General features: G+C 33.2%; 1 protein-coding gene across 9 annotated transcripts in view; it reads right to left on the reverse strand.

Moving 5' to 3' along the window:
* DMXL1 (Dmx like 1) overlaps positions 1-14881 on the reverse strand; it is a 140500-nt gene that overhangs the window by 111787 nt on the left and 13832 nt on the right. For all 9 annotated transcript variants that reach the window (XR_009053985.1, XR_009053986.1, XM_057736921.1 and 6 more), the window contains exons 2-5: positions 11241-11366; positions 7986-8057; positions 6749-6827; positions 2189-2321 (exon numbers count right to left, since the gene is read on the reverse strand). Coding sequence is in view for 7 of the 9 variants with exons in the window: in XM_057736921.1 (XP_057592904.1) it covers positions 2189-2321; positions 6749-6827; positions 7986-8057; positions 11241-11366 (410 nt within the window). In the remaining 2 variants the exon portion in view is untranslated. The remainder of the gene's footprint in view (positions 1-2188; positions 2322-6748; positions 6828-7985; positions 8058-11240; positions 11367-14881) is intronic.

The raw sequence follows: 14881 nt of genomic DNA on the forward strand, positions 1-14881 counted from the left end.
TTTCTCCACTCACTCACTAGTAATAGGTATTATTCATTCTCTTCTTTATGGATATTTCACACTTCTTGATTTTGAGTAAGATCAATTAACTCTTAATACACTCATTGCTCATATGCACTACTGTTTAAAAACTTTCTCAAAAAAAATTTTCTCTTCATTGTCCATTTTTGTTTACTTTTGAGATATCTGTTATTTTCTAATTAATTTTTAAGACTTCCTTTTAAAAAAGGCATTAACCCCAAATTGCACATATTTCCCATCAAGTTTTGGTTCTTTTCCTTATGGTCTTTTTTTTTTTTTTTTAAGAAATGTATTTATTTATTGGCTGCATTGGGTCTTTGTTGCTGTGCGCAGTCTTTCTCCAGTTGTGGCGAGCGGAGGCTACTCTTCGTTGCAGTGCGTGGGTTTCTCATTGCGGTGGCTTCCCTTGTTCCAGAGCACGGGCTCTAGGTGAGCAGGCTTCAACAGTTGCAGCACATGGGCTCAGTAGTTGTGGCACACAGGCTTAGTTGCTCCGCGGCATGTGGGATCTTCCCAGTCCAGGACTCGAACCTGTGTCCCCTGAATTGGCAGGTGGATTCTCAACCACTGTGCCACCAGGGAAGTCCACCTTACGGTCTTTTTGCTTTACACAAAATTTTTATTGATACACAAAACTATTAATTTTTTTTCTTTCCTTCCAGTTTCTAGTTTTGGTATCATACTTAAAAATTTTTTCCATAACTTTAAAGCAGCACTTCTTATCCAGCAGTGATAGAACACAAATGACAAATGTTAGCCCAATATGTAATTTTTAATTCCCTAGTAGCAACATTTAAAAAGGTAAAAAGAAACAGGTGAAATAATTATATTTTTATTTAATCCAATATATCATTTTTAGGACATCTCAATCCAGTCTAGCCATATTTCAAGTGCTCAAGTGAAATATGACTAGTTGCTATCATACTGGACATGGTAGTATTAAAATATGAAAATTTACTGATATTTTCTTCTAAAATTTTTTCATTGTATAGATATTGCTTTCTTTTCCTTTGAAATTTATTTTGGTGCCAAGTATAAAAGAGATTTTTTTTTTTTAATGTCTTTTACGGCTGTTGCTATTGCTCTTTTAAAAATAATTAATTTCTTTATTGGCTGTGTTGGGTTTTCGTTGCTGCACATGGGCTTTCTCTAGTTATGGCGAGCAGGGGCTACTCCTCACTGCGGTGCACAGGCTTCGCATTGCAGTGGCTTCTCCTGTTGTGGAGCACAGGCTCCAGGCATGCAGGTTTCAGTAGTTGTGGCACACAGGCTCAGAAGTTGTGGTTCACAGGCTCTAGAGCGCAGGCTCAGTAGTTGTGGCACATGGACTTAGTTGCTCCTCGGCATGTGGGATCTTCTGGGACCAGGGATTGAACCCGGGTCCCCTGCATTGGCAGGCGGATTCTTAACCACTGCGCCACCAGGGAACTCCTGAAAGGGATTCTAACTTCGTTTTCTCCTCCACAGAACTAGCAAGTTGCCCCACTGATGTAAAATGCCACCTTATACACTGAATCTCTATGTATAATTGGATCTAACCCTGGACCCTAATCTATTTGTTCCTGTAACAACAACAAACTGCTTGACCAATTGTAGCTTTAGAATTCATTTTACTATACTGTGTATCTTCATTCCTTTCTTGAATTTTCCAGATTTTCCCACATTTGTCTTTTTTTTTTTATTTATTATATTTTTGGGGGTACACCAAATTCAATCATCTGTTTTTATGCCCACATTTGTCTTTTTAAATAAATTTCTGAACTATGTTCAAAGTAGAAATTCCAATGAGACTTTGATAAGGATGATGTTCAACATACAGATTAATTCAGGAAAAATATACTTCATAATAGGAAAGCTTTCATTCAAAAGCATGAAAGGTGTCTCTGTCTCGTTTTGTATAATTTAGCAAGTTCTTCTTTAATTATCCTCATATAGGCCTTACACATTTCTATGTTTCTTCGTAGTTATTTTATTCAACATTTAAAAAAAGGAAAGGGATCTGCAGAACATGGGAAATGGTGAATCCTCTGTATATAAGAAAAGAATGTCATAATAAAAAAATTAATACTTTTTACGTTAGTATGGCTTTACACAAACTAAAATGCATTTATAAGACCACAGGGAACAGGTTTATTGGTTATTATTAACCCCCTAATTAATTGCTTACTTGCAATGCCAAATGCATCTCCAATCCCCAAAGTTAAGATCTGTTTTATCTGGATTTTCATCTTCAGCTGGCTTCTCCAAGTTAGCACTGGACCAGAGTTGCAAACAGCTAGAACCAGTTAAAAGACGATTGCCTAAAAATATATATATCATTCACCAATTATTATTTAGGTATTTAATTAGTGAGTTAAGTACATGCTCAAGAGCTGCATATAATACTATAAAGATAATACGTTTTTTCTTAAAGTCAAATAACAAAAAGAGACTTAGGGTATGGGGGAGTAAGGCTATATTTTAACTTTGTTGAAGAAGCTTAGAAAAAAAGGGAACAGATCTTATCCCTCATTCAACAAACATTTAATGAGCATCTTCTTTTGTAACAGGCACCATGCTAGGCACTGGCAATACAATGACAAATGAAACACTGTCCCTTTTCACAATGGGTTCACATTCCAGTAGAGAAATATTATGAACAGAAGCATGAAAACATGCGAGTTCAAATATATTCCAGAGAATGCATCATAATCTCATTATGGTTAAGGGATAAGGTGCATACTAGAGCTAGAAAAAGAAATAAGGTTGGAAAAAAAGGGATCATATTGTGAAGCATTTTTGAGGTTCATAAAGAGTTTAGACTTTGTTATAGGTAGTTGGAAGTTAAAAGGTTTTATTTGGGGGTGTGTAGTTTACATAAGTGGATCTCTATTTTAGAACAAGGGGTCTCAACTGGGAGGGGGGTGTGAACAGATGGACATGAAGAGACCCATAATCCTCCTTCCAATGACATATATGCAAAAGTTTATAGGTATACTATGTGCATTTTTCTAGAGAGATAACCCATAATTATCACCATACTTTCAAAAACTCCACTACACAAAGAAGGGTAAAGATAGACAAAATCAGGAAAAACAGATAGGAAATCATGAGGATCTGAATCAAATATTAAAGTAATAAGCACATATTTGAAAGCTATTTCAAAAAACCAGAATTTTCAAGGTGTGACACCAAGTGAAAAACAGAGATACAAGAGGTTTCAAGGACAGATTCCAACTTTATGACTTGGGTAACTGAGTAGAAGATTGTGCTATCAAACAAAGAAAATAAAATACTGTCCCAGCCAAAAAGTTGACAATAAAAGACATTCACCTTGGCAATTAAAGACTATGGATTTGTATCTCTCTGGAAAGATCACTTTATGTAAAAACTGAGTCTTTGGCAAAACACTGACTTTTAGATCAGAAATCTCTGTGTCTGAATCCCAAATAAGTTACTCAGTTAGCTATGTGAATTCGATCGAGTTGGGCAACCTCTGAGCCTCAATTTTCTCACCTATAAAATGAGAAATTTGTGTAGAGTTGTAAGGATTAGCTATAATATATATAATGTATCTAGCACAGGCTAGGCACTTAGCAGAAGCTCAATAAATAGTAGCAAACCAGGTGGAAAGTCTTACAGACAGATTGAAAACAGCCCAGAAAGTATTGATACTAATGAGACATTCCATTTAAATATGGTTATTATTCCACTGTTTAGCTTATCAACATACACATTTTCTTTTTTTTACTGAGATATAATTGACATGTACCATTATATTAGTTTCAGGTTACAAAATAATGATTCAATATTTGTATATGGTGTGAAATGACCACCACAATAAGTCTAGTTAATACTCATCACCACACATGGTTACAATTTTTTTCCTGTGATGAGAACTTTTAAGATCTACTCTCTCTCTTAGCAACTTTCAAATACACAATACAGAATTATTAACCATAGTCACTGTCATACATTACATCCCAAGATTTATTTCATAAATGAAAGTTTATACCTTCACCTATTTCATCAACTCTCCCCAACCCCACCCCATCCTACTCCACCTCACTGCCTCTGACAACCACCAATCTGTTCTCTGTATACATGAGTTCAGTTTTGGCAAGTTTTCTTTTCCTTAACATAAGCTAAGGTTGAAACTAAGGTACCCCATGAAGGATTAAGAAATTAATACAGAACACAAAATAATTCATCCCAGTTATGGAATGAAACAAAAGTAAGTAAAGTATGGCAGTAATACATTGATTTGAACAGAAAGGCAGAGGTATGGATATTAAAGCAGGAAAAAAAAGCATTAAGGCCAAAATACTAAATCTTATGATTTAAGCAAGACGAAATAGTGGGTTTGGAGACAACACAAAGGCACTATAGTCAGTTTACTAGCACCATCTGAAAAATATTCTTTATATCCCAATACCTGGCATATACTAATTAGTAAATAGTCATTAAAACCAAAATACTAATATTTCACTTAATATATTCCAAATCTGTTTATGTAAATAATTACAAAGTTCATTTTGCAAAAGTAATAATAGCTCCCAAATATAAATTACAGTTATAACCCATTTCTCAACCAAACCATTAAATTTTAAACTTTTTGATTATAAAAAGGAAAAATAAACTTTTATGTGAATTTTAACTACATAATGATTTAGAAGATAATTGTCATGAACTATTGGCAAGTCACTACTAGACATGTTTAGAAAATAAGTAGTTATTTTCAATACTACTCTGTAATGATGATGTTAGAGGAACTAAAATACTATTGATATCAATAACAACATCAACACTACTAATTCTGAAGAATTAGTACTTACAGACCACAGGTACAAAAATTCCAACCAATTACTATATCATTACTAAAGAAATATCATTCAAGTCAAATAATAAATTTTTTATTACAGTTATTCATATGAGACTTCAAGTAGCCAGTACACTTGCTAACAATATTTTTATAGGTAAGTACCTATATAAATACCTTTTACAGAAAGTACCAAGTACTTTCATATATACTACCATATCTGATTAAAAAACTATCTTGTGAAGTAGATATTACCTTAATTTAAATTAAGTTAACAATTCTTGATGTTAAGTAATCTGCTCTTGATCACAAAACTTGTAGTTATATATGTAAACATTTATTGAGAGCGTAATATATGATGGGCCCCTAAAGATAAATAAAATACCGAATAAAATAGAATCCAGGCCCTCGTCTAAAAAAAAATAAATAAATTGTAGTGCTATCACAAAGTAGCCATGTAATTTATCATCCAAATAGGAACACTTGTGAAAGTAAAAGATGACATTACTAATAATCATACGAGGACAATAGGCGTAAACTGGACATGAGACACCCTATCTAGAGCTGTATTAAATGCCAAATTTGAACCCAGGTCAAATTTTCACTCTTTTCACTCTATGCATAAAATATACATGTAGGATACCAGCTAGTAAGCATCAATATCATGAGAAAAAAATTTTAAAACATTATGTGACTTTTTTTAATCTAATCTTTTATCTTCTAAAATAATTTCCCAAGGTTCTGAATTTTGTGTTCTAAATTAATATTTTTTCCTCAGCCATTTTATCTACTATACTAAAATTTATCTTATCTATCTTAATTGATGACTTCTATGTTCCAAAGATAACTTCATAAATTTATATTCAAATTTTTAATGATATAGTGAATACTGCTATATGATACACATGCATCTCAAATTCCATACATCCAAATAAAACTTCTGTTCCACTATCTCTACTACTACATATCACTCTTCTTCTTGTGATCAAAGATATTCTCAAATCTGAATACACAATTGTCTGAAATAATCTGAAATCCAGTTGTCAAGTGATGTCAATTCGACTACCTAAATGCATTTCATACCCATGTATTCTTTTCATTAGTCACTCGATATTAACTGAGCACCTAAGATAAAAGCACTGAAACAAGTTCTTATTTCTCCTTAAGACTACTGTGAATGCATACTTTCCAAAGGTAATTATAGACAATATAGTATTTATCTTCCTGTTCTTGTCTCTGATCATTCTAAGTTACTGCTATTAGAAAAATGTGGCAAAACCATAAATGTTAGCTTGTCACTAGGCATTTTCAAAAACCTATACATTTGATGCAATTAAAAAGAATTAAATTAAAATTATTTAATTCTGTACATGACTGGAAAGGTTTTCCATATGTTATATTCTTATGTCATCACCAGATTCACTCCAGTCTCAATGAAGTACTAACCATTATTAGAATATATCTTATGCTTTCTTTCTTTGTTCCCTTGCTCACTCTGGTAGATTGGTAAAAATGGCTTTAGGATGATTTTTCAACGCAGAAATAGGTAAATGATACACATACACGTTATCTCTTCTTAACCTACCCCTTAACCTCTTCTCAACCTACCCGCATCCTCACTGTCAAAATCTATCTACTCTCATGTCAAAAGGCTTCTCTTCAATGAAACTTTGATTCTCCAGAGAGAACTAGTGTCTCCTTCCCAAAACAAAAGGTATTCCTACAATAGCTGGACACTATAATAGCGCATATTTTCCTCATTTCAGTATAAGCTCTAAAATAGCACAACCTGTTTTACTTACTTTTGTGTTCACCATTTCACACAAAGCAGAACTTAAATACATGAAAGCAAAAAAAAAAAAAAAAAAAAAAAAGCAATAAACTAGACAAGTGTTATTTCACTTCACTTAATCCTTCTTATATTCTTACCTGTAGGATCCCAAGTTATATTGTGTGCTATTGAGTCCAGAAAAAATTGCCCACTTTTCTGCCATTGACTATAAAATTCCTAAAATTAAAAAAAAAGTCATTCAGTCAATTATTATTGGCATCTTTTCTGTCAAATGTATATACTGATACTAATCATTTTTAATAATACATATACTCATTTCTTTTTAGGTATAATTGACCATGCAGTCATATTTAAAGAGAATACAATGTTCAGTCTAGTCAAGATAAATAAGGAATGTGTGATAGAGGAGATCAGTGAAAGAATATCCATTCCCAGAAGTCCGAAAGTCTGTCTTTAGTATATTTAAACAACCAACAAGTATCTGCCAACTAGGACAACATATGTATTAACCTCAGACTTCGAAAGTTATAATTATTACTTTTATTATTCTTATAGTTAACAATGGTTTAATTTTAAATGTGTCTGTGTCTCTACTATTTGAGGATTCCTCCTCTTTTAATATTTCATCTTCACCTGCAGGCATATGGTATGCATGAAAATTCAGAACAAAAGATGCTAACACTTCCCTTATATTACATAATTTAAGGGCTTTTCATTCCTTAAAGCAATACTTTTCAAATTTTTTCAATCTGTAAACCAGTAAGAAATACATGTTGCACTGTATCCCAGAACACACGCACACGCACACAAATGCAATCTAAGTTTACTCTTATTACATGTGATGCACTCTAACATTTTCTATTCTATTTCATTTTCTTCTAGATTCAGGTTGTGGCCTCCTAAGTTGACTTCTGTAACCTCTAAAAGATTGAGATCCATAAACACTCTTTTTTTTTAATTAATTAATTTATTGGCTGAGTTGGGTCTTCGTTGCTCTGTGTGGGCTTTTCTCTAGCTGCAACAAGCAGGGGCTACTCTTCTTTGTGGTGCGCAGGCTCCTCATTGTGGTAGCTTCTCTTGTTGTGGAGCATGGGCTCTAGGCGTGTGGGCTTCAGTAGTTGTGGCATGTGGACTCAGTAGTTGTGGCTCGCAGGCATTAGAGCGCAGGCTTAGTAGTTGTGGCACACGGGCATAGTTGCTCCTCGGCATGGGGGATCTTCTGGGACGAGGGATCAAACCTGTGTCCCCAGCATTGGCAGGCAGATTCTTAACCACTGCGCCACCAGCGAAGCTCCTAATTTTGTACTCCTAAAAATGGTATCTTTTAATACACAACATATTTCCATTTCTAAAAGAAAAAGATAAATTACTGACCAAATTTTTCTTTTGCTTCGGTAGGTTAACTGGTTCAAAAACAGAGATAACGTTTCCATAGGATGCTGCAATCTTTTAAAAAGAAAAAAGAAAGAAAATTTATGGATATGTTAACTTACTTATGAATCAAAAGAACAAGAGAAATGAGTATAACTTAAAACATACCCAACACAAAATTCCTTTCACCACTACTTAAGAATGTCAGATACTACCATATCTGGTTCAGAATTTCAGTAGTCACTTACTGTGTACCGGCAAATTAATCTCTCTGAACCTTAATTTCTCTATTTATATTTACAATATGTGTAATTCTTTCTTCCTAGTAGGATTATTTTGAGGGTTGAGATAATAACTGTAAAGAGTCTGGTAAAGAATTATCTATATAAGATGCACAGTAAATATGAATTCCCTTCCTCACAGAAAAAAATGTATTGACATATTCCCTGTCAACTACAGAATCTGGCATGACTTAAAAATCAGTTTTTAGGTTATCTGTCCTCAAAGTTCACAGTTCTGTCAGTGTATATTTAACTTTTTAGAAATAAACCTTAGATCTATTCCTTTGTGAACTCTCTAAGGAGTATATTTTTTCAACATTCTATTTTATTTGAATATCTTTCAAATTACTCTTAAATCAATGAAGCATATCCCATGCTGGCTATGTTTTATTAGGTAGCTACTACTACAGCTTTAGTGAGCCACAAGTGAAGAATATTAAAATATCAGAAATCAGATAGATATACAGATAGAATGAATGATCAAGGATAAACATAAGAACATATAATCTAGTGAAGACAGGGAAAGAAATGAGGATATAACATACATATGGGAAAAAAAAACTTTCAATGGATATTTTAAAGTGTTCTGAGGAGTTCTCATAATGTAGAAATCATCTGCACTGAGTTCATCTGGGAGTGTTTAGTTTGTGCCTTCAAGTGTGGATAAGATTTCAAACTGCAGTGAGTGTTCAATTTTAGAAACAGGATACAGTATGAACAGAAGTGCAAATATTTTTTAAAAATAACTATTTCGCCTTCCAATGCAGAGGGTGAGGATTCAATCCCTGGTTGGGAAGCTAAGATCCTACATGCCTCATGGCCAAAAAACCAAAACATAAAAACGGAAGCAATATTGTAACAAATTCAATAAAGACTTTAAAATATGCATGCATGTATGTATGCATTTATTTATTTATTTGGCTGCATTAGGTCTTAGTTGTAGCACACTGGACCTTTGTTGTGGCATGCGGGATCTTTAGTTGCAGCATGCAGGATCTAGTTCCCTGGCCAGGGATTGAACTCGGGACCCCTGCATTGGGAGCAGAGTCTTAACCACTGGACCACCAGGGAAGTCCCCACAAGTGTAAATATTAAAAGAGGTGAAGCATATTGGGAGGTGACTGACCACCAGATCAGCTAGAAGAGAAAATAATGGACATGAGGCCAAAAAGACAGGTGTGAGTGGGTTAAATAAGGTCTCAAACCAAAGTGAACAATTTGAACTCTTCTAAGGTAATGGGAAACTAAAAATGGTTTTAAGCAAATGAATAACAAGTCAAATGCAGATGAATTTTCTTGAGAAAATTAACCTAGTAGTACTAGAAAGAAAAAAAACAGTAATGATAAAATATTGATGCCTATGGTATCATGAAGCGTTTCCTTTGAAAAGATAAACAGAAGTCCTGAGTACCAAAACCTACAAATTTTCATCTTGATACCTTAACGAATCATTTGATTATACTGATATTTGTGAAACAAAGAAATTTATCCTTTATTAGAATGATTATAAAACCAAATGAAAAGGGAGTCGTGGGAGGGTGAGGATATGAGGATATATGTATAAATACAGCTGATTCACTTTGGTGTACCTCAAAAACTGGCACAACAGGGTAAAGCAATTATATTCCAATAAAGAGCTTTAAAAAACAAAACAAAACAAAACAAAATGACCTCTTCATTCTAACCTGGATTTCATGTAATATAGCTTATCACAAAAAGATAAATCACATTGCAAATTACTAAAATTAGATTTCCAACATTAACCATCCCTGTGTGAATCTAGATGGTACAAATGAGTTTTTATAACAATCAAAATTACAGAACTACAGAGCTAGGAGATAAAACAAACATGAAGAGAAAGGAAAAAAAGTCTCAAGGATTTTCAGCGTTCCATAATAAAAATCATTTTTGTAGTACAGTGAGAATGAAAGGCATGAACAAAAGCAAGACAGATGAGATCCCTGTAACTCTACTGAAATGAAGGAACACAGGAATAACAAAAAGAACAGTAGTCCAAAAAATAGGAAAAGACTACAAGAGTTAAAACTGCTTTACCATGAGTATCTTTAAACTAGGTCCCAAGAAGTAACTTTTCAGAATGGCGGGTTTATTAGGAATGATTAGATTAAAATAAGGTTGGGTCCATTTTGATTTCTCGCACAAAATGTTCTGGTGGAATCACAGGGTCAAACAATATACTTTTACTAAATACCTAGCAAAAAGAAATTAAATTTGCAAAGATCAGCCTAGTCTAACTACAACTGTACCTAGGCCTGATCATCTACACCTATACAGTGCTATATTAAGCTATATACTATACTGCCTATAAGTTATAACTCTCCCAACTTTGGTACTGTATTTAACCTGATGTAAAATCATAGGCCCTATTTCTTTTGTTTTTGTTGCTTTTTAAATTTCAAGGTAACTTTTTTGCTTTTCATGTGTAAACAGAAGTTCAGATTAAATTTTTCATTTTTCTTACAGACTTGGAATAAATTATTTAAAAACTTATAGAGTTTATGTTCATTTTTGTACAAAATTTATCCAGAAGTTACAAGGACATAACTACCTGTTTACAGACAAAATAGGACTCTAACAATAATTTCTTTGCAGGGTTTATTTCTAAATAGACTGAAGCTTATTGTCATTGCTTTCCCTCAATCCAATCCATTTTTAAGTAAGTAAGCTTTACACCTATTCTACAGATAATAAATATTACATTTGTTTGTCAATTCATGAAGAAAATTACGCTATATTTCAAGATTACATCAGAACAGAATTCCTGACAATCTCTAAGATATATCTAAGTTAGGAATTTTGTTCTCTAGAGTGCATCTTAAAGAGCCAAAGAAATCTGTAGCTGCATTGTCTTGCAAACACAGCAAGTCTCTAATTCTATAGGAAATAGATACTTCAGAGACCACACTGACAAAAACCATATTCAAAACAAATCTCATATTACCACAAGATTACAAACCTTGCCTTGTTGCATTGAACAATCTACACATCCTACTTGAATATTTCCATGTTTAGCTCCTGGGATTATCTGCAGTCTTTCAAAATCACTTCCCAGTATAACAATGTCACATCCAGATGCATAAGCCTAGAAACAAAACAAAACAAAACAAAAGTAAAATAACAACAACAAAACTGTCAAGAAAATATTTATCATGTAGAACACCGGCATTAAATATTATGTTTTAACAGACTAATTTTAAATATTCTTTTTAAAATATATCTTTATTATTTGAGAATATTTCCCTTACCTCCCATGTATAGTCCCATTAGTCAGTCCTATCTGCAAAATATATACCAATTCCTTTCACTTCTTCCATCTCCACTGAATGCTACTGCCCTTATCTAAACTACCATAATCTCTCTCCAGCATTATTGGTTATACTCTGACTGCTTCCATTCTGGCTTCCCTCTAATTCCTTTCCACACACAGACAAGAGTGATCTTTTAAAAATATCTATTACACCAAGTAATTTTCCCTGTTTAAGTCCCTTCAATAGTTTCCTCATTGCACTTGGAATAAAATCCCAACTTCTTACCAATGTCAAGGCCCTAAATGATTGTCCTAATTCCCCAAATTCATTTCAAGCTACTCTTTCATTCCCTCAATTGGCTCCTGCCCCTACATTGCCCTTCTTTCTGTTCCTTGGGCATATCAATCTTCTTCCACCTCAAGGTGGTTTACCTTCCTTTTATCTGCCTGCTCTTTGTCTAACTAGCTTCTTTTCAACATTCATGTCTCAGTTCCTGAATATAGTCATACTGATCAATATTCTTCCCCCCTCCCCTCTCTGATTACTTTCCATCACACTACTCTTTTTCTTCTTCATAGCATTTACCACAATTTGTAAATATCTTGCTTGTTATCCATTTCCATTACTTCAAGTTAAGGTCCAAGATAAAAAGATAGGGTTCAAGTTTATCTTGTTCTCTGCTCTTAGATCACAGGAGTTCCTTCCATTTAAGAGTACATGGCTATCGTCCTAGAATTTACTTGCAGCATAATTCTGAAAATAAAATATCTATCATAGACCATTTTCCATCCTGGTAAGTTCTCAAAATTTTAATGATTCTTTACTTTCTCATCACTTTTGCACACATACATACACCTTACTTAATGTAAAAAATATTATACTTAATATATACTTTATAACTATAATTCCTACCAAAGCCAATATGGTTCTGTACAAGCTTCCAAAAAAATATTTAAAAAGGGACTTGAGAGAACATACAAATAAATGCCCTCACATTATCAACAAGAAAATGAGGCCCAAATTGGCTGACAACTTCTTAGTGACAGAATGGGCTTGAGAACTCTGATCTCTCGATTTTTGATCTAGTGCTATTTCGATGGTAGCACAGGAAATTCCCTAGGTAAGCATGCTTGCCTGGAATTTTCCTAAAAGGAATTAGGGGAAATCAAGTCTGGTTCTACTAGTGCCACATAGTGGAAAAAATTGGCTCAGTAAGCAAACAAAAAAATCTTCATGATGGTCTGCTCACCTATGTGTAAATATCCATGATAGGATCATAAGGCTTTGTCACAAGACTAACAGCAAGAAAAAATTCCAAAAAATAATTTATTTTAAGAAAACTTTCATAACAATTCTCTAAAATACCTTAATATTTTAGAAACATGATCTTCTCCTGAATACTAAATTTTGATAAAATATTGATTGTCACTGTTTACCAAAACACTGTATTAAATTTAGAATGTTTACAATTTAGATTTCCTACTCACTAAACAAAATGTTTTCAGTTCCAATTAACTAGAATATATATATATTATATATACACACAAATGTGTTCATAACTTTGCCTTCTTTCTGTTTACCTGCAATTGCAATTATCTACTTCAGATACTGTGTTGCACCTATTTTTGTCAATCACGACTCTAAATTTTCCTGAATTGTCTACATTAATCCTGAAGCACCTCACAAAATAACTATTTAATACAAGTATTAGACATTTACAGACTTGATAAATGCAAAGTTATCTCAGAAATAAACACCTACCCTATAGAGAGAAAGATGCCAATTTATAATACAATTAAACCTTGATTATTCAAAGACTTAAATAGTTCTAGATTACCCTTGTTCATTTGCGGCTGCTGTATTATACTATCACTGCCTGTCAGTTAATTTTTCCCTAGTGACAGTACTAGAAGGTACAAAGCTATCTATTCCTAGCTTTGGTAAACTTTAAATCAAATAAAAATTATTGATCTTCATCTGGAATATATCTCTCATTCAGTCCTCACTTTCTTCTTTCAGAGTTATAACTAATGGATGGCAATTAACTGGTAAATGGGAAAAAAAAAAAAAGACTATAACCAACTGCAGTTCACACTTCATGAGCTGACCATTATCCTTGGGACTTACAATAAAAAAATCTGGTCTCCTTGACTATAGAATTTTAATTTTTAGTTTATTTGATTGCATAATTAATTAAATATAAAATACATTAAAGACAAATTATATTTGCATTTTGTTCCATTTCGTAACCATTTTCAAGAATATGTAAATATATCCTTAAAAATCCTGCTCTGCACAGAATACTGGTTGAATAAAAGTATGGTACATAGCTACAGTAGAGTATTAAACAGCTAAAAAAGAATGAGGAAGAAATCTATGAATTGACTTGGAGTGATTTCTAGGGGTTATCATAAAGTGAAAAAAAAAACAGTAGAAAAGGGCACATATGGCAATTTTTTGTGTGTTAGGAACAAGGAAAGTAAGAAAACACATGTACTTGGCTTACTACAGAAAGGAACAAAGGGAAAATAAAACTAGGGAAAAATAAAGTTGGTTACCTACAAAGGGGGAGAAGATGGAGTGGAAGCAAAGAATAACACTTCTAAGTATAACTTTTTATATAATTATGATTTCTTTTTTAAATTTAAGTACAGTATAATTGACCTACAACACTGTTAGTTCCAGGTGCACAACACTATGATCCTATATTTCCAGACATTATAATGTGTCACCACACAAACATATTACAATATTATTGACTATATTCCCCATGCTGTACATTTAATCCCCATGATTCACGTATCTTGTAACTGGAAGTTTCTATTTCTTAATCTCCCTTAAGAGAGATTAAGGAAGACCTATTTCACTCATCTCCCCCACCTCCCTCCCCTCTGGAAATCACATTTGTTCTCTGTATCTACCAGTCTGTTACTGTTTTGCTACATTTGTTCATCTGTTTTGTTTTTTAGATTCCACACATAAGTGAAATCATATGATATTTATTTTTATCCAACTTATTTCACTTAGCATAATAACCTCCAGGTCCATGCATATTGCCACAAATGGCAAGAATTCATTCTTTTTTTATGGCTGTGTAATATTCCTCTGTGTGTGTGTGTGTGTGTGTGTGTGTGTGTGTGTGTGTGTGTATGCATACACATCTTCTTTATCCATTCATCTACCAGTGGATGCTGGTTATAATGTTTGAGGCACATTAACACCATACATATTCAAAAAATTAAATTAAATCAAACAGAATGGGGAGGAGGTGAAACAAAGGAACTAACTGCATTTCAAACAAATACTATATGTACACTGAAAGAAAGAAGGCAAGAAGGAACTAAGTAAC

Source organism: Hippopotamus amphibius, chromosome 1 (genome assembly GCF_030028045.1).
Source record: "Hippopotamus amphibius kiboko isolate mHipAmp2 chromosome 1, mHipAmp2.hap2, whole genome shotgun sequence".
NCBI lineage: Eukaryota > Metazoa > Chordata > Mammalia > Artiodactyla > Hippopotamidae > Hippopotamus > Hippopotamus amphibius.